A 21,788-nucleotide genomic window follows, 5' to 3' on the forward strand; every position below is an offset into this window, starting at 1 on the left:
ATCCCACGATCACCCGAGTAAATAAGAAATGGATAAATCTCTGAAGTGGAACCACCCGTGTTATTGTTTCAGATGAACATTGAACAGACTATCATCCTGTCAGCTTCCAAAACATTCCGCTCCCAAAAAAAAAACAACACACACACGTACAAATATTCAACCATTTTCTACACGACCATGCACCTTTCTCGTATAAATTAAATCATGAAAATGAGCTTTTGGATTGGTGGCATAGTTAATAATAGTAACAAAAAGTAAGAAATTTTTGATATTGACGCAAAATGGAAAGATGATTTAAGAAGTTAATTTTATCGGAGATAGTGTTAGGTTAGGTTGTTGATAATAGCGGTAGGGTGACTTCTATTTTAATAAATAAAATGTTAAATATTATTCGGAACAGGTACACTTAACAAAAAGGTTACGGGTTGTTGGATTTAGAATTACACAGTCACAGTGTTAAACATACAAGAACTGCCTTCGATGGAGCATAATTCAAACCGTTCAGTACATGGGCCCCTCTTCAAAGCATCGGCAACTGCAGAAGTGTGAGATTTTGAATATTAATAACATTTCTCGTGCTAAACGTAATGACTTATGGTTTGCACTGTTGGGTAGAAAACAACATTCTTGTGTTAGGTTTGAAGACTTGTGAAACTAACAAAAAAAGGAAAAATTTGATATTTTTAACAGCAAAGTTCACGATTTGTCAACCTTAAGTCAGTCTAGTGACTAGAAGGAAATTTTCTCCTAGTCACTGGGTGACGTGACTGTGAGAATGGGGCCCGGGTAAGGAAAGTCATGTAAAGTGAGGTGTAATTTACCGTCAAACGACACACGTCGCGCTGAATATGGCTCTAAATACTACAGCACGTAGTACTATTTCTGATCATTGCATTATAATACATTACGTGATGTGATGTCAATTGTTGTGACGTGGCATAACATGATATGACCAAGGATGCAAAATGCCTACCTTTTCTGCGGCTGTAATTTTTCTGTCTACATTCTCATTTCTCTCTCGATGCTGCTGTCATTCGCTAGTGCAGGACGCCCAGCGCTGTACGGCTGCCTGTGTGCAAAGCAGTAACATGACAAAAAACTACTGTCCCCAGTACAGCCACCAGACGCGAGCGGTACAGCTTCTCTTTCCTTATTTTACATTTTTTAATATTTTCAATCCTTTTAACATTTTTATTCAAAAATGACTACAATGAATGCGGCTCATTTACGCCACGGCCGGCATCAACGCTTTCGTGTGCAGGCCTCTCCCTTTGACTATGCAGAGAAAAATGTACAAAGCGAGAGAACAAACTTTACTACGCCACACTCTCACCGAGCAGTCGGAGTACAGCAGCAAAACAAAAATGTATTCTACTGCTGTACGGGAAAATGTACTCGTTTTGGCTACCGTTCTGGCAAGCGCTGTAGTGATGCGTCGCTGTAACGGGCTGTACGGCTTGTGCAAATGTAAATATACCGAAAAAAATGTAGTTTATCGGTACCGTTGGCATCCCTGGATATGACATGAACTGACGTAACGTATCGTAACGAACCCTACTCTCACAGTCACGTCACCCAGTAATTAGAAGCAAAAATTTCTTCTAGTTACTAGGTAATGTGACAGAGTATAGGGCTCGACATGACATGACATGAAGTGACATGACATGACATGACATGACATGACATGACATGACATGACATGACATGACATGACATGACATGACATGACATGACATGACATGTTCTACCGGAATTCTGTGGAGTATTACATAACCCGACTTCGGAAGTGAAAATTAGGGCATCGCAAAAAAATATTTTGTTTTTGAATTCTCAATGGCCCCCTTCTCATATTGTGACAAATGTCAAAGTCTGCTCAGATGCCAAATTTGACATCATTTGGACAATTCTAGACTGCCGCCCGTATCGATTGAGATTTTTGAAATTGGTGCTCTGGGAAAATACGGAGGGGTAATATATTAAATGCTATAACTTTTGAGCTTGAGCTTGTGCGACCACCCCTGGCTGCTACTCCGTTATTGATCGGGACTAGCTGAAGTTGCACAGGGAATCCGTAGATAATTATGCTTGGGATTAGCGAAACATCTTTCAATGTGCAACTCCTGGTAATCCTAAAGTGTTTCTGATCAATACCGGCACCGGCCAGGCCCGAACGTAGATCGCGGAAGGAAAGGGAAGGAATTGTTAGTCCGATAGTTGCTTTTGCTAGAGGCCGTATATACTACTGCGCACTCCACAAGTATCACGGGAGGAGGATATTTTTTTTTAGTAGATTATAGAAGTTGGATATACTTCTTCTTTACCGACGCCAGAGAGGTGATTCCACTACCTGGATCAGATATCTATCCACCAATTTCATGGACCGGGAACCAACGGCTTTACTTCCCTTCCGAAGGAAGACGTGACCACAGATTTTTTCGCCTCAGAAAAATCTCAACGACCTCGGCTAGAATTGAACCCAGGCCAACTGGAATGAGTGACGATCACGCTTACCACTCAACCACCGGCGCCGTCTAAATGCTATAACTTTTGAAGTACAAACCAGAAAATTACAATTTATACCTCTTTTTAAAGAAAATAACCTTAGTATTTGAATGGAGATATTCGCGTTTCTAAAAAAATATGAGAAAGTGGGGTACTGGGTCACTTTGGCCCCAAAATCCCCTATTTTTTATAATATTTCTGTTCCGTGATGCAAATCATGCTTATTCTGCAGTTTTACTAATGTGAAAAAATCTCAGAAATCGAACGGAACCTTTTTGACCTTTGTCCGAATACGTGAAGTTTGGGTTATAGGGCCTTTTGTCATTCATATTAAATTTTAATGTAGAATACATTTAAGGTTTCAATATAGGGGTCCCGTTTCAAAATATCGGCTGCGGTGCCGCGTCAGATTTTGAACGTTAATAACTTTTATCATACTTAACAGAATGATTTGATTTTTAGGCCAATTTGTTGCAAATATGTTCCTCTATGCTGTATTAAAATTTGAAGTATGTATAACATGTACTAATAACAAAAAAAATGTGTTTTGAAAAATCTTTCGAAAACGACTCGGAAAAGTGAAAATTTTCAGCCCATCCCGCACAGAGCCGTCGTTATGGTAGACCAACCGAACAATAAAATAATGAAAAGTTTATATATAGGTCCACTACATGTTTGTTCGTATGGTTATTCGCATTGGGTTGCTTGACGAGAGCACTTGGTGGGGGAAAGACTGCATATTCCTTTGGTTAGGCCATTAGAAGCCGGACGGAAAGGAAAGGCTCATGCACGGCACGAGAACGAGCGAGAAAGCGATAGTAGTGCATATTAGCGCGATTATATAAATATCTGTCGGTCGGTTTTTCTCATCATTCGTATTCGTTCAAGCACTAGCAAGCAGCCAGTCCATCGAAGAAAAGCAGTGGGCGATGACGACGGCGGAAAAAGTGCCCCAGCTACTGGTGACTCATCGCAACCCGATCAGGAACTGTCGCCCTGCAAGAATTTCGCCCCAACTAAAGGGCAACAGAGTAGGCTATCGTTCCAGCGCCTGGGTCGTGAGATTGTGCAGGACTGCAAAGTCGAGCTACGCTTACAAAGCTCAGTCGTAATGATGCCCCGAGAAGCCAACGATGCCTTCTTGGTCGGTTTGTTCGAGAATGCAAAATAGTGCTTTCTAGCTCACCGTGTCCGCGGGGAGTGCGTCTGAATTATGCTCCCGCAATAAAACAATAAACGGTTCTTTACAGGACCAATTAATTGTGTTCTAATAAGAGTTAAACTGAAATTTACATTTTATGGTGTATAACAAATAATTTTCAGAAAGCAATATAAGAAATACGATGTGTGGAAAGAAAGAAAGAGAATTTAAATTATCCTCTCTCGCTCGTTTTCGTGCACTGCTTTTCCATTCCTTTCTGCTGCTACTACCATCATAACTAAAACGAATGTGCGTGTTCCCCCACCATCTCATAACCAGTGTTGCCACAATTGCATGTCGCTATTACAATTTGAATTATTTTATTGATCCTCTCTAGTATTGATAAAATATAGAACGTGCAAAGTACACTAGTCGCATGCTTTTATTCGAACTTTTTGGCAGCCTCCGTTGATTAACTGCATAAATCTATTTGTTTGTGCGGCTCCTTGCTAGTAGCAAACTAAATAGCCTTTATCAGCGCTAACAAATAACACGAAAGAATTTAAATTTGTGAAAATCTTTTCCCTCCTTCTTTTCAAATCTGCAACATTCTTTGAAAATATTGTTTGAATGTTGCTATTGAAAAACTGAACATGCAAGTTTGCTAGCACTGGTCACTAGATTGAAGGCGATGGAAAGACAGAATATTCGTTTTGGTTATGCTAGTATTGGTAGCCAAACGGAAAGGAAAGGCGCAGGAATGGCACGAAAACGAGCGATAGTAGTGCTTTCTCGTGTGTTCATATATGAATATTGGTCGTTCGGTTTTTCTCATCATTCGTATTCGTTCAAGCACTAGCAAGCAGCCAGTCCACCGAAGGAAAGCAGTTGGCAATAGCGACGGACGGAAAAAGTGCCCCAGCTACTGGTGACTCATCGGAACTGTCGCCCTGCAAGAATTTCGCCCCAACTAAAGGGCAACAGAGTAGGCTATCGTTCCAGCGTCTGGGGCGTGAGATTGTGCAGGACTGCAAAGTCGAGCTACGCTTACAAAGCTCAGTCGTAATGATGCCCCGAGAAGACAACGATGCCTACTTGGTCGGTTTGTTCGAGAATGCAAAATAGTGCTTTCTAGCTCACCGTGTCCGCGGGGAGTGCGTCTGAATTATGCTCCCGCAATAAAACAATAAACGGTTCTTTACAGAACCAATTAATTGTGTTCTAATAAGAGTTAAACTGAAATTTACATTTTATGGTGTATAACAAATAATTTTCAGAAAGCAATATAAGAAATACGATGTGTGGAAAGAAAGAAAGAGAATTTAAATTATCCTCTCTCGCTCGTTTTCGTGCACTGCTTTTCCATTCCTTTCTGCTGCTACTACCATCATAACTAAAACGAATGTGCGTGTTCCCCCACCATCTCATGACCAGTGTTGCCACAATTGCATGTCGCTATTACAATTTGAATTATTTTATTGATCCTCTCTAGTATTGATAAAATATAGAACGTGCAAAGTACACTAGTCGCTTGCTTTTATTCGAACTTTTTGGCAGCCTCCTTTGATTAACTGCATAAATCATTAGATTTAAATTAACGTCTCGAAGTGAAGTCACGATGCTCCGGTTATGTTACAGACATTACCCACCCATCTTTTTTTTTAGTTTAGTAGAGCGAATACGAACTACTATCGCTCTCTCGCTTACTCGTTTTCGGGCCATGCGCCTTTTCTTTCTTTTCTGCTACTAATACTAGCATAATCAAAACGAATGTGCGTCTTCCCACCATCCATTTAGTGAGCAGTGTTGCCAAACGCATTTTCAGTTTTTCATCAATAACATTTCAACAATATTTTCAAAGAATGCTGTAGATTCGAAAAAAGAAAAATAGTTGGTGATGGAAAAGAATTTCCAATTAGAATTTTTAACCATAATTATAACGAATCATTTGAAAATTTCACATGCAAACGTAATTTCGTTGCATATCATTAGATTTGGATTAACGTCACAAGTGTAGTTACGACACTCCGGTTATGTCGCAGACATTACCCACCCATCTTTTTTATTGTGACCACGACTAACGGTTTAATATAGACACCCCATTTCAATATTTCTGAAGGAACAGAAGGTCGAGTTTGGAAAGTTTGTAACTTTCATTGTACTTAACCAAATTACACAATGTTCGCACTAATGATTCAGAAATATGACCAGGAATCTTCTATTAGATTTGTAAGTATGTATAATTTACATGAATAAAGAAAAATTGATTTTCAGGAATCAATTATTATCTGTTCTTCCATTGGCCAGTACTACGCGACTTCCTCATGCTAACAATTAATTTCATCGTTAGCCATCTCCCTCACCAAGGCCAACAACGCCAACAAAACCGGTCCTTTTCAGGACCACCATCATTTTTGTAAAGAATAATTTGAAATATTCCTCGCCCAAATCACCTTTTGTCCGAAAATTCCAATGAGTATCAACATATTTGAAGAACGTGTTCTTTATGTATTCTACATCTCTCCGGTTATGTCGCAGACATTACCCACCCATCTTTTTATTTTCTCGCGCATGTATCTCTATTATTCTTAAATCAATTTTCATAAAATGTACTTTGTTGAAGGTGGAATACAGCAAAAATAGATTCGTTACCGGTAAAATTCAGAAATATCAAATTTTTTGACATTAACTCTACAAATCACATGTTATTTCATTAAATGTCCTAGGGGGGAAACTTTGCCACTGCGACCACTATTCAGGTTATCTTTTGTGGCTGCCCCTGTTTTCTCTACATGTTACAAATTGCCCGAATCCAATGTAGTTGGAAGCGAGTTGTTTGTCCACATGTGTCATATCTCGTGAGGCGTCATAAGATGCCTTCCGAAGTACATATCGCTCCCTTCGAAGAAATAGTACTGCTCACTGGCAGAGAATATCACGCGTGTTTTTTGTGAACGGCCAATAAGCATGCTGTCAAAATTCGCTTTGAGAGAAAATTGCGGCCAAACCGTAACTCTCCGAGAACTGATGTTAACATTTTATGGAAGAAAAAAGTTTTTTCTTTCATCTACTGCTAAGATTTATAGTCTGCGGCTAATGGTTTGTCCGGAATTTTCCCTCAAAGTGAATTTTGACAGCATGCTTATTGGCCCTTTTCAAAAAACACGCGAGATATCATACTATGTTGCGTTTCGGCTTCGCCTCATCAGAAACCGACACTAACACATTGTCGGAATAGATTAGCGCCGGCTTGACGCAAATCCCTTAAAACTAAAACACACTATGTGTTTCAATCAAACGACTGATCAAACGTGATGTCCCGTTCGAGCAGAAGTTCTGTTTATGCCGATGAGACACAAGTGAAGCCGAAACTTGTCTTGGCTTAGCAGGCCTATGCGAAAGCACTATGCTATATTTCACCCTAAGGAGGAAAATTTGGTAAAACCAAAATTTCTCACTAGGGTGAAAATTTGTTGGTAAAATAATGGTTTGTCCGGAATTTTCCCTCAAAGTGAATTTTGACAGCATGCTTATTGGCCCTTTTCAAAAAACACACGAGATATGTTCCGAGCTCTCGGGCTCGTAGTTACAAAATCGACAAATGTCATCTTGACTTTTGACAATTTTTTTCAGATGATTCTTAGCAGGACAATGTCCCGTAAATAAACCTGTGATTATACGTAAGTCTTTACGTTTTAAATCCATTAGTTTTTTGGCTCTCTTTGTATCTGGATGTGTGAATTTCTTAGCTTGTCGAGCGCCTTCGAGACTATATGTCAGATAATTTGATGTTTCTGAATTTTACCGGTAACGAATCTATTTTTATTTTGTTCCTAAGGATTTTCCACGTTCAACAAGGTACAATTTATAAAAATTGAGTGAAGAATAATAGAGATATATGTTGTTGAATTGTGTGTTTCAAATCAATTTGAGCAGAAAGCGTATAGAGACTTTGAATCTTGAATTACGTAGGGGACGGTGGGGAGTTGTGCACAAAGCTTGGTTTCGGGCATAACTACCATAAACATTGGTCGATTTTCGAAATTTGACCTGGTATTTGTAAAGGACACCTTAATAAATCCACAGGCTGAAGCAATTTAAAATAATCGTTATCTTCTTTGAGATATGGCAGAATGCGTGAAATGCGTGGAATCGGCATTTTTAGTTTGGTGGAGAGTTGTAAACCATCGCAAAAAGTAGAAGAAATTGAATATTTTTGTGGTTTGTTTTTATTAAGGCTATAGAAGATCAATTTTAAAACATTTCGAATCTAAAGATGAGATGGAAAAGTTATCTGATTCGCAATGCGTACGTGACAAAATGATTCGCGCCAAACCACCTTTTTATATCATAATATGTATAAGTCATCCCTGATTTTCTAATTATGATACTGCTCATTTTTGAGAAAAAAATGCTATAACCCACTGTTAACAACTCCCCACTTTACATATCTTCGAAAAATACGTATCTCCATCGACACACTAAAATTTCATCGCATTTATTCGCTAGTTACCTGAACACGAAGAACATGAGTTAATGAAACACATGCTAATAAGAAAGTGACGCTATGGCAGTGGAAAAATTTAAAAGCATTTACCATATTTTTTCATTTATAGCTTAGCGGGAATTAACGGTGTTCAGAACTCCCCACTGTCCCCTACTAATTTGTATACCAATCAATTTCTGGTTGATGCCTCTGAAAGGAAGGATATTCTCACTGTTTCACGTCGCAGAATGCACTTCAATAAATACTAGAATATAATAGTAGCACCAGCCCCGAAATCGGACAGAGTAAGATCATCATTAACCCACCCTCGAGTGTGGCGAATGAGTGAGTGGAAAACAAATAAAACTCCAATTTGAGAGAACAAAAATAACAATTTCACCGCGGTGAAATATGTGTACCACGCTAATATTTTACTTAAACCATAAGCACTGGCAAGTCAAGTCAGAATCAAATGTAGAAGACCCAAAAATAGAAACTTAGGCAGTGAAAAAGTGTACAACATATTAGCAAAACGTGCGTAGAAATGCTTAGTCGATTGTTTTCACTCGTAGCATCCCACTTTGAGTAATGTAGGAAGTCTGAAACGACATATTGATAGCGCGTGAAGATCTTTAGCAAAATAGCGAATGGTTTGAAAAAACTTCAATGAATTTGAATTTTCTTAATAAATTAAGGATATATTAAGGATATAAAAATACGCACCCATCCCATCACCACCATCCGCCTCCACTTCATCCAAAGTATCGATGTGTGTGCGTGCCAGTGTGCTTTCCATCTCCCTGTATCGGTTGTTCCCGTGAAAGCTTTCGTTTTCGTTTACATCCTTCACAACAGAACACAGATTGCATCTTTATAATTCCCTCTGATTTCTTCGTTTCTCCTTCTCACGGAAAAAAATCCCTACCGCTACGAACCAAAACTCCGAACCATCCGTCCTTATCCTTATGCCCCCCGCCCCTTTCCAAACGAACCCCCCTGTGTGACTACTCACTTCCAGATACTACATGGAAAGAAAAATATTCCAACACCTGCTCGAGCTGAAAAGTCTGCAGATCCGTTCGACCAAGATCAACGAGAGTGCGCTGGTGAAGCGAGCCGTTGACGATTACCACAAATCCACGATCGAGCTGGGCTACGAGACGGGTTCGACGTTGCGGCGCTATCCGTACTCGGAGTACTCGTTCAAGAACTTTGAGCTGTTCCTGTACGATACGCTGAAGAGTTTGCAGAAGCGCGAGACGTACAACTTTCAGAATATCTCCGAGGTGTATGATGAGGTGAGTTGAGATTGATATGATTGTGGCTTTTTTCTCTGTGTTGTTTTGTTTATTTCGTACGGTTGTTCAGTCGTTGACTATGGTAACCGGTGTTTGCCGGTTGTTTGCAGCATGCTTTGATATGTCGGAAACGAAAAACTATAAAAAAATTGCGTTTTTTATATGTCCCGTTCTGGCTTGACCCCGAAACTGAGTCAGGTTTCAATCCTATTCGCTGTCAGTTTATACATTTTGACAGCGGTTGTGACTAGAACCTGACTCAGTTTCCTGTCAAGCAAAACTCACATAAATCATGAATAAGGTAGTTTTAATTTAACCATGACTTTTTTGCCCAACTTGTTACTTTTACTCAAGCTAAGTACACCTAAATTTAAGATTCATTCACTATATTTTTGGACTATACTTAAGGCTGTTAAGATAAATATGTGGTACCAAATTCAACAAAATTCTCTAAATTCGACCGAATGTTATTAAATTTGACTCAATCTATGTTTGAAATTGTATGACCTCACCCAAATTTAACTAAATCTTTTCTCACGTGATTCAGATCAGTTAAAAAATCGATTAATTGCAAAGTTTCTTAAATAGTGACAAATTATGGAAGCTTTATAAAGCCTCTCCTGTGCAATGACGACAACCCCATCGTCTATTTTCTGACATTGGTTAATTTCAAAATAAAAGAAAATCGAAGAAAAATCTTTCTCTCCCAAATTGCGAGGGGAATGCGGAAAAGGTTTAGGATCGACCTTTGCACAGAACCGATGTGGTTTACTGGCCTCTGGCCGCCTCCTACTGATGGTAAAAGCTGTAATCGAATCAAACGAGTTTTTGTTACGACCCACCACTTGTGCAACCCAGCGAAGTAGGCTGGTTGCTGCGAGCGAGGTAACTCAATTGTCCCATAAAAACGTCTCGAGGGGGTGATAAAAAGTGAATGTACTCGGGCCCCCTGTGGAATTTAAAATAAAATTAAGCAATCAACAAAAGAAATGATTAACCATTCGATTCCAGTTAAATGACAATTTGCTTCAGTTTATTACAGTGGCTAATTGTTCCAGTGCCGTGGGACCTGTAATCGTTGCTCGGCAATCAAAGTTTGGCATTACTATGCTATTTAAAGCCAAACAAAATTAAGTTGAACGAGTCGATTTTTTTTGTTGTAAACTTTGCATGTCAATTTCAATTTAATTAGTAATTAACCATTCACGTGGGAGGTGCTGCGTATATAGAAATTTAGTAGCGTTTTCGTTTCGTTAAGGGCAAACCGACTACAAGCCGGCACAGTGCCAAACGAAAACATCATCAAACATCATGCGTCTCCACAGTAGGTACGCAACGAACTTAACCATCACATTTCCCTACTGGCAGCCAAAATCGATTGCTGGCAGCAAGCTGCGATATATTTGTGTGTATGAATAGCACATACCGTCGTCAACATATTTGTTGATGAGCCTCCGACAGTTTCAAATGCGAGTTCATGGCTTGCTTCGTTATACTGAATTTGTTTGCAGGGGATGTGTGAAAATTTCAGAGAATTTTCAACTGTTGATGCAATTGAATTGGAGACAAACTATAGTACTTTCGGTAGTTTAATTCTACTAATAAAATGTCTGAGGTTCGTCGTCTCAAACTTTAAGCTTTCTCAGAGTGAATGCAGATGGAAAGCCCTAGAAGGCTTCCGACGGATTACTTATTCAAAGCAGAAACTCACAAGTGAGTTGTAAAACTAATCTACTGAAGAGATGATGTTTTATTTGTTTTAAATTGATGTCACCATCAAGCGATTCTAGCTGGCTTGAAGCTTGACGTTTTTTATGGGTCGTCAAACTTGTGGAATCTGTCTCGTCTCTCGTAAAATCGGTAAAACGAAGAAATTACTCGGAATCAGTGATACATTACTGTAAGCATGAAAGGAAAAGTGTACTTACCATGAAAATGTTTCAAGTATGTTCTAGAAAAATAACATCCATATGTCAAACAAATCTAGCCAATCATATAATTCAATCATTCCTTTATTCATACCTGTTTTTTTATTTTTCTTCTCTTTCGCCTCCCGTAATTCATGAAACTCCGCACACCACCGTCGCATCTGTACGCCATCATCCGACATTTCGCTGCTCGCATCCAAACAACGTCCACGAAATATATATTCCATCCCATTAATTATCGTGCGTTTGTCGTAATCGTTTTTTTTTTTCTGTGCGTTCGCTTCCGTATTCCGTTCCGTGTGTGGTCTGGTCTGGTCTGTCAGCAAGAGGTATGCCTGACAGATGAGGTATCATCAAATAAACGTAAAGAATTTTTTCGTAGGCACTTGAGAATCGCACTTTTCTTCGCTTCCGCACGCACTAACATGCCCCGCACACATGTACATACATTATACACGCTTTATCACTTTACCAGCCGGGAAAATAATATCTTTAATATGCACGAAAAAGCTTTTCTATTTGGCGAAAATGCGTGGGGGAAAGGTCACACAATACACGGTTGAATTTTACGACCATTGTAACTTTTGACATATAAGTTATGACTTGTGATGAATGCCGCCTGCTGCGATCCGAATGATACTGCATTGATGAAGCGGTATACCACAGACAGCAGACATTCATCAGCGGGTGTTCCGAGTTGTATAAAAACGTAGCTGTACAATTAGAGATTTTCATGACGGATTTTGCCGCGAAATTGTGTCCTGAATTATTTTTGGGTTTAATTCGGTACAAAAGAATATTTATAGTTGGGGCGATACATAATACCTAAGACAAGACAACTAGTAACCGATTTGTGGAGCCAGCGTGGAGCCCAAATGACGTCTTCGAATTTGACTAATGGGATACTGTTTTCGTTACCACAGGGCCCATTTCGCAGTGTTGGCATCGTGATCAATGCAAGTTGCCTAATAAAATAATATGAATTCGTCAATTCTGTATCGTAAATAATTAATATATTAAATAACGCTGATTATTTGAATAAAGACTCGACCTATTAATAATTTGTTTACCATTCATATATTAGTTTCCTTCCGATCGAATACCTGTCAATAGAATTCATATGTGTGTATATGTGTATTTACGTGTATAGTCGTGATTCGCTGGTTGGGCCACAGCCTTGTCCAACTAACGAATTTGATTCGCTAGTTGGACCGACTGACAAATTTCAAAAACACCCCAAAGGAGATGTTGGCAACGTAAATGCATCTGTTCAAATCTCTAAATATTGTCAGATTGATTGTCAAAGTAAATTTGACACGAGATTTTGACGTTCAGATGCTTTTTAGTTGGACAATGGTCCAACTAGCGGAGGTCCAACTATAAAGCGGCCCAGTTAAAAAGTGTCCAACCAGCGAATCACGACTGTATTTGTGACGTTAACCTGTTAGCGTATTTGCAATATTCAAATTTACTATTCTCGTGCATGATTAGAATTAGGATTTTCGATTGATTGACACCGGTGTAGTGGAGTGCACTGGAATTGCACCATATTTGCACTTTCTAGCAGAAGTGCAGAAAACTTGGTATGTTCCATTTTGACACTTCTGCTAGAAAGTGCAAACCCAGTGCACTCCACTACACCGGTGCACATCAATCGAAAATCCCAAATGTCACTGACCTGTGTATAAAAAGAAAACAAAATATATAGATAGGACCTGAATACACCCATGTCAATCAGATTCCCATTTACTCGAAAAAGGAAATATTCCATATCCATTTTCGCGGACGACATCGTACTGGTCGCGACCGGGAGGACCAAAGTTGCAAAGTACAGCGAACGCCGTACACGGGTTGGCAACCTCCGCCGGTTTCCGAATATCTACCTCCGAGAGCTGCTACACTCACATATATCCAACCCACCATCGAGCCACCGACCGACCGATACGGATAGCGGACATCCCAATCTGCTATAAAAAGGAGCCGAAGATACTCGGGGTTACAGTGGACAGTAATGCCTGCTTCGCTCCCCACTCCCGGAAACTTAAGGCCGACTGCGCCATTTAAAAATGGCTGGTGCAGACAATATGCACCCGGCATCCAAAGTGCAACCGAAATATGGCACTCATCATCAGCTTTCTTAGCCGGATTTATTATGACATCGAGATTACGGCAGTATATTGACCTCTGGCAAGTACACCAGCCAAAAGTACCTGAGTCGAGGCTGGCGTCCTCCACTTCCGGTGGAAGATCGCTCTGGTGGGCCTCTGACGGGCGAAAAGGGTCCTCGAGTGCACGTTAGGAAATGACGAGAATAGCCAGAGAGATGTACGTCGAATTCGCCGGATCCCCTCTACCACCTCTAATCCGATTGCACCGGGTATGGCCTCGACTATGGAACGCCAGATCCCCCCAAATCGACACAAGCCTGTCCCAGATGACCCACCCTGGAAGAGCCCCCGAAGTGGCCCGCTCAACCTAGATCCAGGAAGGATGGCGACACATTGCTTGGTCTTTTCCGCCAAAGCCGCAACCATCACCCTGGTCCTGTTTCGGAAGCCAGAAGACACAGCAACCACAAACTTCAGCGACTCCCTCTCGGTACTCCGTGCGCTTGAGGGCGGACAGTCTCAACACCCCTTAATCCAGGCTATCGAGACGAACGCAAATCCACTCACCACACTATACTGGATACCCGGGCACTGAAACATACAGGGGAACATCGAAACAGACTACCTGGCTGCGGTGGGTCGGAGAGCCCGAGGACATGACCAAGGAAGTGCCAACCGTGGATATCATTTGGCACTTTGCCGAAGTCCTTAACAATAATTTCATCGATCACTGGCAGGCGTTCCATGGACATCTGCAGAAAATTAAGGGTATTCTCGTAAAATAGGACGAGCGCCCGGACCGGAAGGAACAGAAAATCCTGTCCCGATTGCGGACCGGAAACACGACGACCACACATACCCACACAAAAAAATTGTTTTCTTGTGCTATCGCTGAATGCAATTGCTTGCAATATAGAATTTTCATTGATTGAAGCAAAGAATTCTTGAAGGAGCTAACCCCATGCTTCAGGAGATCTTCGCAGTTAAGGCCCCTGTCGGAGACCACACCTTCAGTCTCTACTATCAGGGCGGACATGTAGATAAGATACTTTTTCGTATACGGGCGCGTGTTGTGCAGTTATATCACGCGATATATCGATGATATTAAATGGATTATCTTTGGTCCGGAAGTAGACCATCCAGGTGTCAGTTGTATTGGATGGATATAATTTATATCGAAAAGAAGACTTATTGGAACAAAGGGAAGTCGGAGATTCCTTCCCATTAACCAACACTATCGTGCGGGCCGATTTAATTCGAACAAACGCTTTGCGAATGATTTTAGGTGTTTGTATTGCAAAATTCTAGTAATACATGGACCCCTACACTATACTTGCCTTTCTACCCACTGGAGCGAAAAGTGTAATGCCACCCTGGAATACGGTTCAGCGATGAAAAAAGCCAATTTGAGTGAACTCTTCTCAAATCTCAAACACACGTCCCGGTGCATAGATAAAAAGTTGACCCAATAATTCCGACGTATCTAACTCTCCTAGAAGAAACGTAGTGACGAAATCAGCTTAGGTAACTCTTCTTCTCGTTTTAAGCGTGTGTAGACCTAAAAATCAACAGCGGTCTTCGTATGGCGGAGGTCGTAAAGTGAGTGATACGATGTTACACTGCACTGGTGAATACTAATTGTAAGCAAGTTTAAGGTGTACCAGTCATTGAATGAAGAGCTGTTGGAAAGCTAAGCAATTCCTGACGCACTTGACAATCAATGACAATTTAACGTCATCAGCGTAGAATATACAACATCCCGATGGTACTACTGTAGCTAGATCATTGATAAAGAGTGTGATTAAAAGTGGGCCCAAAACACTTCCTTGAGGAACACCCGAGTTGTTCGAAGATGACGGCAGAGAACACAACACATTCAATTTTTACTAAAAGCATTCGATCTCTCAGATACGATTCGAGCCAACGAATCAGATCAAAAGACACTCCTATTAATTTCAACCGTTCCAGAAGCATTGGGTGATCAACTTTGTCAAGTGCTGATTTCAAGTCGGTACATACAGTGTCGATCTGAACACCAGCGTCCATATTACGTAAGTAGAATGAAACGAACTGAGCGAGATTCTTGGAGGTCGATCTTTTTGGGATGAATCCATGTTGATCAGGAGAAATGTAGCTTTGGTAGGATGCAGAGAGCACATCCTTTGAAGCAGGCACAGAACGATGTAATTCCTCTGTAATTTTCAACATTTCGTCGATCTCCTTTTTTGAATACAGGAAACATAACTGACCGATTCCAGATGGAAGAATAACGACACTGCCTGAAGGAACTGTTGAATAAAGTTGTTAACGGTAAAATTAATGTATTCGCGTATTTCTTGAGAACACATGAAGGCACGCCGTCAAGACCAGGAGTGACTGAATATTTTAGCTTGCTGATTGCGGCTATAACCAATCTGTAACTTTGAAATTTCTCACTCATCGCTTCAATCAATCGGACATGGTTGTTTGGACTGATTAGATCATTAGATCACTAAATTTCAGTTAAACTAATAGTTCAAGCAAAACGTCAACAGGTGTTGGATCGACGAAACTATTCAATGCAGTAGATACGGCGATGAGTACGGCTGTTCACAAAAGTTCGATCGTTTCTATAAACAGCATGTGTGCCTCCAAAAAGCTGACGAGAATGAATCCTATCATCTAACCAGGTCTCGGTGAGAACAATTATGTCGTAATGGGAACAAGAGATTGCTAGGAAAACTTCATCGATTTGGGTGCGTAGGCCTCGGACGTTCTGGTAATAAATCGTCATGTTACCATTGAAGTCTGCGTTGAGAGTCAATTCATAAAATTCCTCCACATCATTCCAATGATGCTCGTCTGATAACCCGTACGCCTGGAAGTTGTCATTGTTTGAGAGACGAGCAGTACCAGTCGAAGCTTCAGCAGGACATGTACTGCTGCTAATGTTACCTAACGGAATAGCGCTGATGACCAAACCGATTTGATGAAGCGACGAAGCTATGATGGTCGGATGACATCTGATGGGTTTTCTTCTGTGGTTCATTATTTACGCTCATGCTGTGAAGCACATGTTAAATAAAAGTTCGGCGACACCTTTCATTTAACAAACCAAGTTTGAAAAGATTTGTAGGCATCGAACGATTTGATAATTTGAATACCGTTTGAAATGAAGGCTTGTTGATCACGATTGATGAGTATGCATTTTGCGATAATTCACCCTCACCGGCAGAATAGAAAAATCACATTTCATTGAATATGGGTCTACTCCGTCCACTATTAATATCTTCTGTTTGTATCTGCGGTACAATTAGTATTATTAGAAGCCAAAAATGATATTTAAGAAAACGTTAAAAGTTACCTAATGAGATCGTCTGAACGTAACTGTTCAACCTTCAAACCTAACAAAGATCGACTCGGGCTGTTCGTTCATTGCTTTAATAGAGGTTCTGTGTATCGTCCAGAATTTAATATACCCTCACAGTAGCTTTCATGTTACCGGAAATACGTATGCACAGATTGGTTAACATTTGATACGTGAAGAAGTGAAAATGGCAAGCATAAGCAAACGTATCGACAACACTAAATTTTGATGCCTATTGTTTGACACAAGAACAGGTCTAAGCAGGGCACGCTAGGATGGGATATTGCAAGATGACGTCACATGAGTAAAAATGCTCGCAAAATGACAGTTCAACGAGCTTGTTTACATGGTGTTAGAAAAAATTTTGATTCCACCCTGTACAAAAAACTTGGTTCGAATTCTAAGTCCATGTAAACAAGCTCTCTGAACTGTCATAAAAGTGAGGTTATACATTTTCTATTGATTAAATTGACACTGGACGGGCGAATTGTCAAAGTGGGGTGGGCTTTTGTGAACGTAGCCACCAAGACCAACAAAAAGCTGAATGAATTTGATTTGACCAGATTACTTTTCTAGCCCGGTGTACATTGCTTTTGTTTCACAAATGTCCCTGAGCTCCCTCCGAAGAAAAATCCTAGCACCGGGCCTGGCTGTGCGATAATAACATTGCATTCACAACATACTGAGTTGGCCACCTCGAAAAAAATTATCACACAGCCGACTGACTGGCTGCCATCGTCATTCAACTCCGAATTATCACACTCTAATTGCTGCACAAAAACAGTACTTATGGAAAAATTGCTGGAAATCCTCACGTCCGGTGCATTTATACACTGGCTCTCGGACATCCACCGAACCGAATATGGGACGTGTAAATTTATGTAAAATGATTCGCTGAGTTGCTCTGCATGAACGGAGCAAGTTTTAATCTAGTGGAAGGTTGGTGAATGGAAAGAGAGGGAAAAAACTCCTCTCAACGAGTGGAGCGAAAAAAATGAAAACCTGGGCGCCTTTGGCGCCGGAAAAGTTTCGGTACCTTTCGCAGATGCGTAAGTGCTCTTTTGTTCAAATTGTGCTTTCAACTGAATTCGGATTTTTTTTTTCAAATGCTTCAAAAATACATCACATCGACATCTTGAGCGGGAATTGATAATTATATAAATGGGTGAAGTGAATTTTACGGGAACTTACCTGAAGTTTAAAAGTAGAGCAACTGATAATTTTATGTACACGGAAGATCCTGGAGCGAGTAGCATGGACCTCATTTCAGGTCTGGGAACATTTTCAGGTGTTCCCGGATAAACTATCTGTGGGTGGAGAGTTCTAGGTTACCACGAAAAAAGATGTAAATAGAACCAATGTAACAGGAGTAGGATTAGAAAAAAAACTTCCACGCCTGCTTTTCCAAAATGATACCGCTTTCAACGAGCTATTGAACATTTGCACTGAAACGCTTCGGGGGGGAAAGAATCGAGTGTTTATGACATGCATGTATCAGGGATGCCAGATTCATGCAGATTGTTGCCTGTCGAAAAACAGCATGACGATGAAAAAAGAAGTAGACGCACCTTGGAAACTTTACAGAAGCAACAGTAGCGAGCTGTTTCATATTTAAACTTTACTCATTTACCATCAATGACAGACCCACGCATTGGAAACTACCTCAAGTAACCAGTAAACATTGATTTATACATTAACTAACGAACCGTAGCCGGTTTTCTCGACATAATCAATTTGCTAACTCGACCGTTTTCCCATTTCATTTTCTCTCTACTCTCCCTCGACCTGCCCCACCAAGGCCGAGCGTCGCCTCAGCCCGGACGTGAGTCGATACGAGCGGGCACTCAATTGCACCACCAAAACCCATCGTTGTCTGCATGCAACCCACGCCTATACGGGGATCCCCTGTGCCGCTTACAGTAAGTATATCAACATCCCCCCCCCCCCGGACTGCACGTGACCAACCCCAGTAATCGCAATTTCCCTGCTACCCCACAGTACCGATGATGAATCACCACACCATCCCGAAGCTCGGATTCGGTCCGTACAGATCGACCCCGACCGGGGTTGGCAGTTTTTTCCTGCCGAAAATCCTCACCAACCCGTCGGATCGGAGCTGTCCGGGGACGGCCGGTCTCGCCACAGCCACTGCCGTCGCTAGCAAGGTAGCCCTAGAGTTAACCCACGGTAGCAACAAGCAAGTAATTACACTGCCATCCGAAAAGCTCGATAGCAATAAGCGATACTATGTAACATTTACCCTTAAACCGCCGGGTTCGGATGTTCCGAACTCCGTAGCCGGTCCGAACGTAAGCCATACTGACCAATCATTGTCATTCGATACAGGGAAGTCCGCGGAAGGTCAGCCTCAGCCAGCTTCCGACTCCGGCCAACAACAACAACAACAACGACGACGCCATCAACAGCAGCAGCAGCCTGGTGATGCCCAGCATCCGGACCAGCAGTCGCCATCAGGTCTCCTTCCAGCCGTTGTAGAGGAGGACTCCAACATTGACTCCAGCTGTTCTCAGCAGGGTCCCAGCGGTGTCGGTTCCTCTACCAGTACCGGAGGGTTACCAACCACCTAGTACTGGAAGGGGGCGGATCGCCGCCTGTTCGGAACACGCAGCCACACCCTTGACCACGTTCACTGCCAGAGTAATTGTTCTAAACAATGCCTTTTCGTGGTTTTAATTCGTGTATTTACATATTGTCGACTCTAGCTGGAAAAAATGCTGTGTTTCGTTCAGCAATCTGAACGCAGGTTCGAAATTGCAAATTGTTATAGATTTTTTGATCGATTCTTCAAAATTAGCGAACGGAATTCTTGTGTAAATAAGAAAATATACAGTAATGTATAGTAAGAATGACCGGGCGGTCCTTACACGGATGTGTTTTTATTTTGACACCTTTGAAGGTTGATTGTCTTGGTTGGTTCGGGAGCTGAAGCTTTGATTCTTAATTTGCCGCTCCTCAAGTCCATAATTCGCAGTGTACGATGCTAACGTTTGCACGTAATGCAACGTGTATGCAAGCGGCTTCGTGCACTTCACTTCCACAAGTCTAATAAATGTGAAAGTTCTCTTTTTCATCCTCGGTTGTGTTCTGTCTTCGGCGAATCTCATTCAATTGTCCGGCCCTTAGCCTTTTCATTCCGTTGTTGTCATTGAAAGAGCGCAAAATGCAACATGAAGAAAGAGGTCTCACCAAAAATAATCAAATTGGAAATATTTGACAGAACATGGATGTTTTTAATTGGCGCAGCCGTCGTCTTCTGTTTTATTTATGCACAATCGACAATTTTTATGACTAATTCGTCTAACAACTGATAAAATTTCACTTTCGTGTGTCCGATTTTCAACGATAGTTTGAGTAAACTAGCGAATAAATTTATTCTGTCCTGCAAGCAGTATGAGCTTCTTTCGTACTGCTGCTTTTAAGCCGCTTTGCACATTTGAATCAAATCCGTTCCGCTCAAAACACTACTGGAATATTTCAAACTCACCGCTCAAATTATGCTTATTTAGTCTATAAAAATAGACTCACTGACAAAAAAAATCTTTCGCACTGTACTAAAACATTTGTTAAACAATGTTAAAAACTGCTCTTTCATTTACGATTTTCAATCATTCTTAGTTCAACTTCAAGAATGTTTTTAGGAATTTAAGGATTTTTCATAAATCATGAGAGCATTCCCGACGAAAAATATCAACTAATAATAGCTTCTTTAAAAATATGAACGATTCTTCACTTTTCGCGGTTTTGGGTTGAATATTCAACACGCCGTCCTACCAAAGCTGAGATACCTAGCGGCTGCCCTCTTGGATGTAGCTGACGAGTTAGTGTATTTCTCCGTTAGCCGATCGCGGCGAAACAGCCGCTTTTGTTTTGAGCTGCTCCTAACATAGAGAACGGACGTTCTTTGGTTTTGTCTTCCCTGTCAGTATACGACGAACGATTTCACAGGGGTTGGTTCTTCGATCTTCACCAAGGTTGCTCGTACATAACTACATAGAAATTAGAAGATCCCATTCGAGACGTTTTTCACTGTGTTGTAAGAGATTTCATCTCTGCTTCTTGTCGCCAAATCTTCTCTGTTGTACCATTTTCCGTGTCGTTACTCATCAACAGATTTTCCCGTTGAATCAGCCTGCGAATTATTCTTAATTTTAATCGAAACACCTCTCATTTCTTTGTTTGTTTATTATTTTCTTTTTATAAAAAAAATTGATTTAAAAGAATGTTACAAAACAAAGCAAGCCGCTTTCTATTCGCTAACAGTTCACTCTTTCAGGAAGATATTAGTAGGCCATTGAATAGCGAATAGAATTTATATTCACTAATGATGCCGAATCTCTTCTAGTCTAGTCTAGTCTACACATACACAGCCAATACATGTAGGGATCCCGGAAAATAGCAGACGCTCGCCTATAATTTTTCTTGTCAATATTAATGTTTGTGGCACACATGGTATGTGACACAATCATTACAGCGGCCAGGCCAACTGTGCAGTGTACAAAATGATGATGATTCAAAATTTTACGGCAACCAAATTAATGAGGAATTTAATCAACGAATCATTTTGAACCTTGAATAAGGAAGAAACGTGGACAACCGTACCGACCGTTTCAATTTGATGGGGGATTGAAAAATCGTTGGGAGTGACTTAGCTAATAGGGTTAATGTCACTCCTTTAGTCCTTAGTTCTTAAATTGGGACAGAGGTATTTAGTCCTGTCCTGACTAATGAGCCTAGGATATAGCGCCTTTACTCGCTTTCACTAATGATGTCGAATCTCTTAATAAAAATTTCGACATCGACATATCTTTTCCACTATGTTATATTTCTACTTAGTGGCAAACAATTCAGGTTCAAACTATATTTTCTCCATTACGGCGAAAATTGTTTAAAATCATCTTTGCACGTGAAAAACACAAAAACATATAACTAAATTAGTTATGGAATTTGGGTTTCGGCTT

The 21,788-nt window shown here is 40.8% G+C and overlaps 1 protein-coding gene across 5 annotated transcripts in view; it reads left to right on the forward strand.

Moving 5' to 3' along the window:
* Window positions 1-20,588, forward strand: part of LOC131676709 (ankyrin repeat domain-containing protein 12) — an 80,318-nt gene extending 59,730 nt beyond the window's left edge. For 2 of the 5 annotated variants that reach the window (XM_058955967.1, XM_058955968.1), the window contains 3 exons: window positions 9,148-9,427; window positions 18,608-18,728; window positions 18,808-20,588. In XM_058955967.1, the coding sequence (XP_058811950.1) occupies window positions 9,148-9,427; window positions 18,608-18,728; window positions 18,808-19,397 (991 nt within the window). In that variant the 3' untranslated portion in view covers window positions 19,398-20,588. The remainder of the gene's footprint in view (window positions 1-9,147; window positions 9,428-18,607; window positions 18,729-18,807) is intronic. The other 3 variants (XM_058955969.1, XM_058955970.1, XM_058955971.1) reach the window with 3 other exon arrangements.
* The last annotated feature ends 1,200 nt before the right edge of the window (window positions 20,589-21,788 follow it).

This window comes from Topomyia yanbarensis, chromosome 1 (genome assembly GCF_030247195.1).
Source record: "Topomyia yanbarensis strain Yona2022 chromosome 1, ASM3024719v1, whole genome shotgun sequence".
Classification (NCBI taxonomy): domain Eukaryota; kingdom Metazoa; phylum Arthropoda; class Insecta; order Diptera; family Culicidae; genus Topomyia; species Topomyia yanbarensis.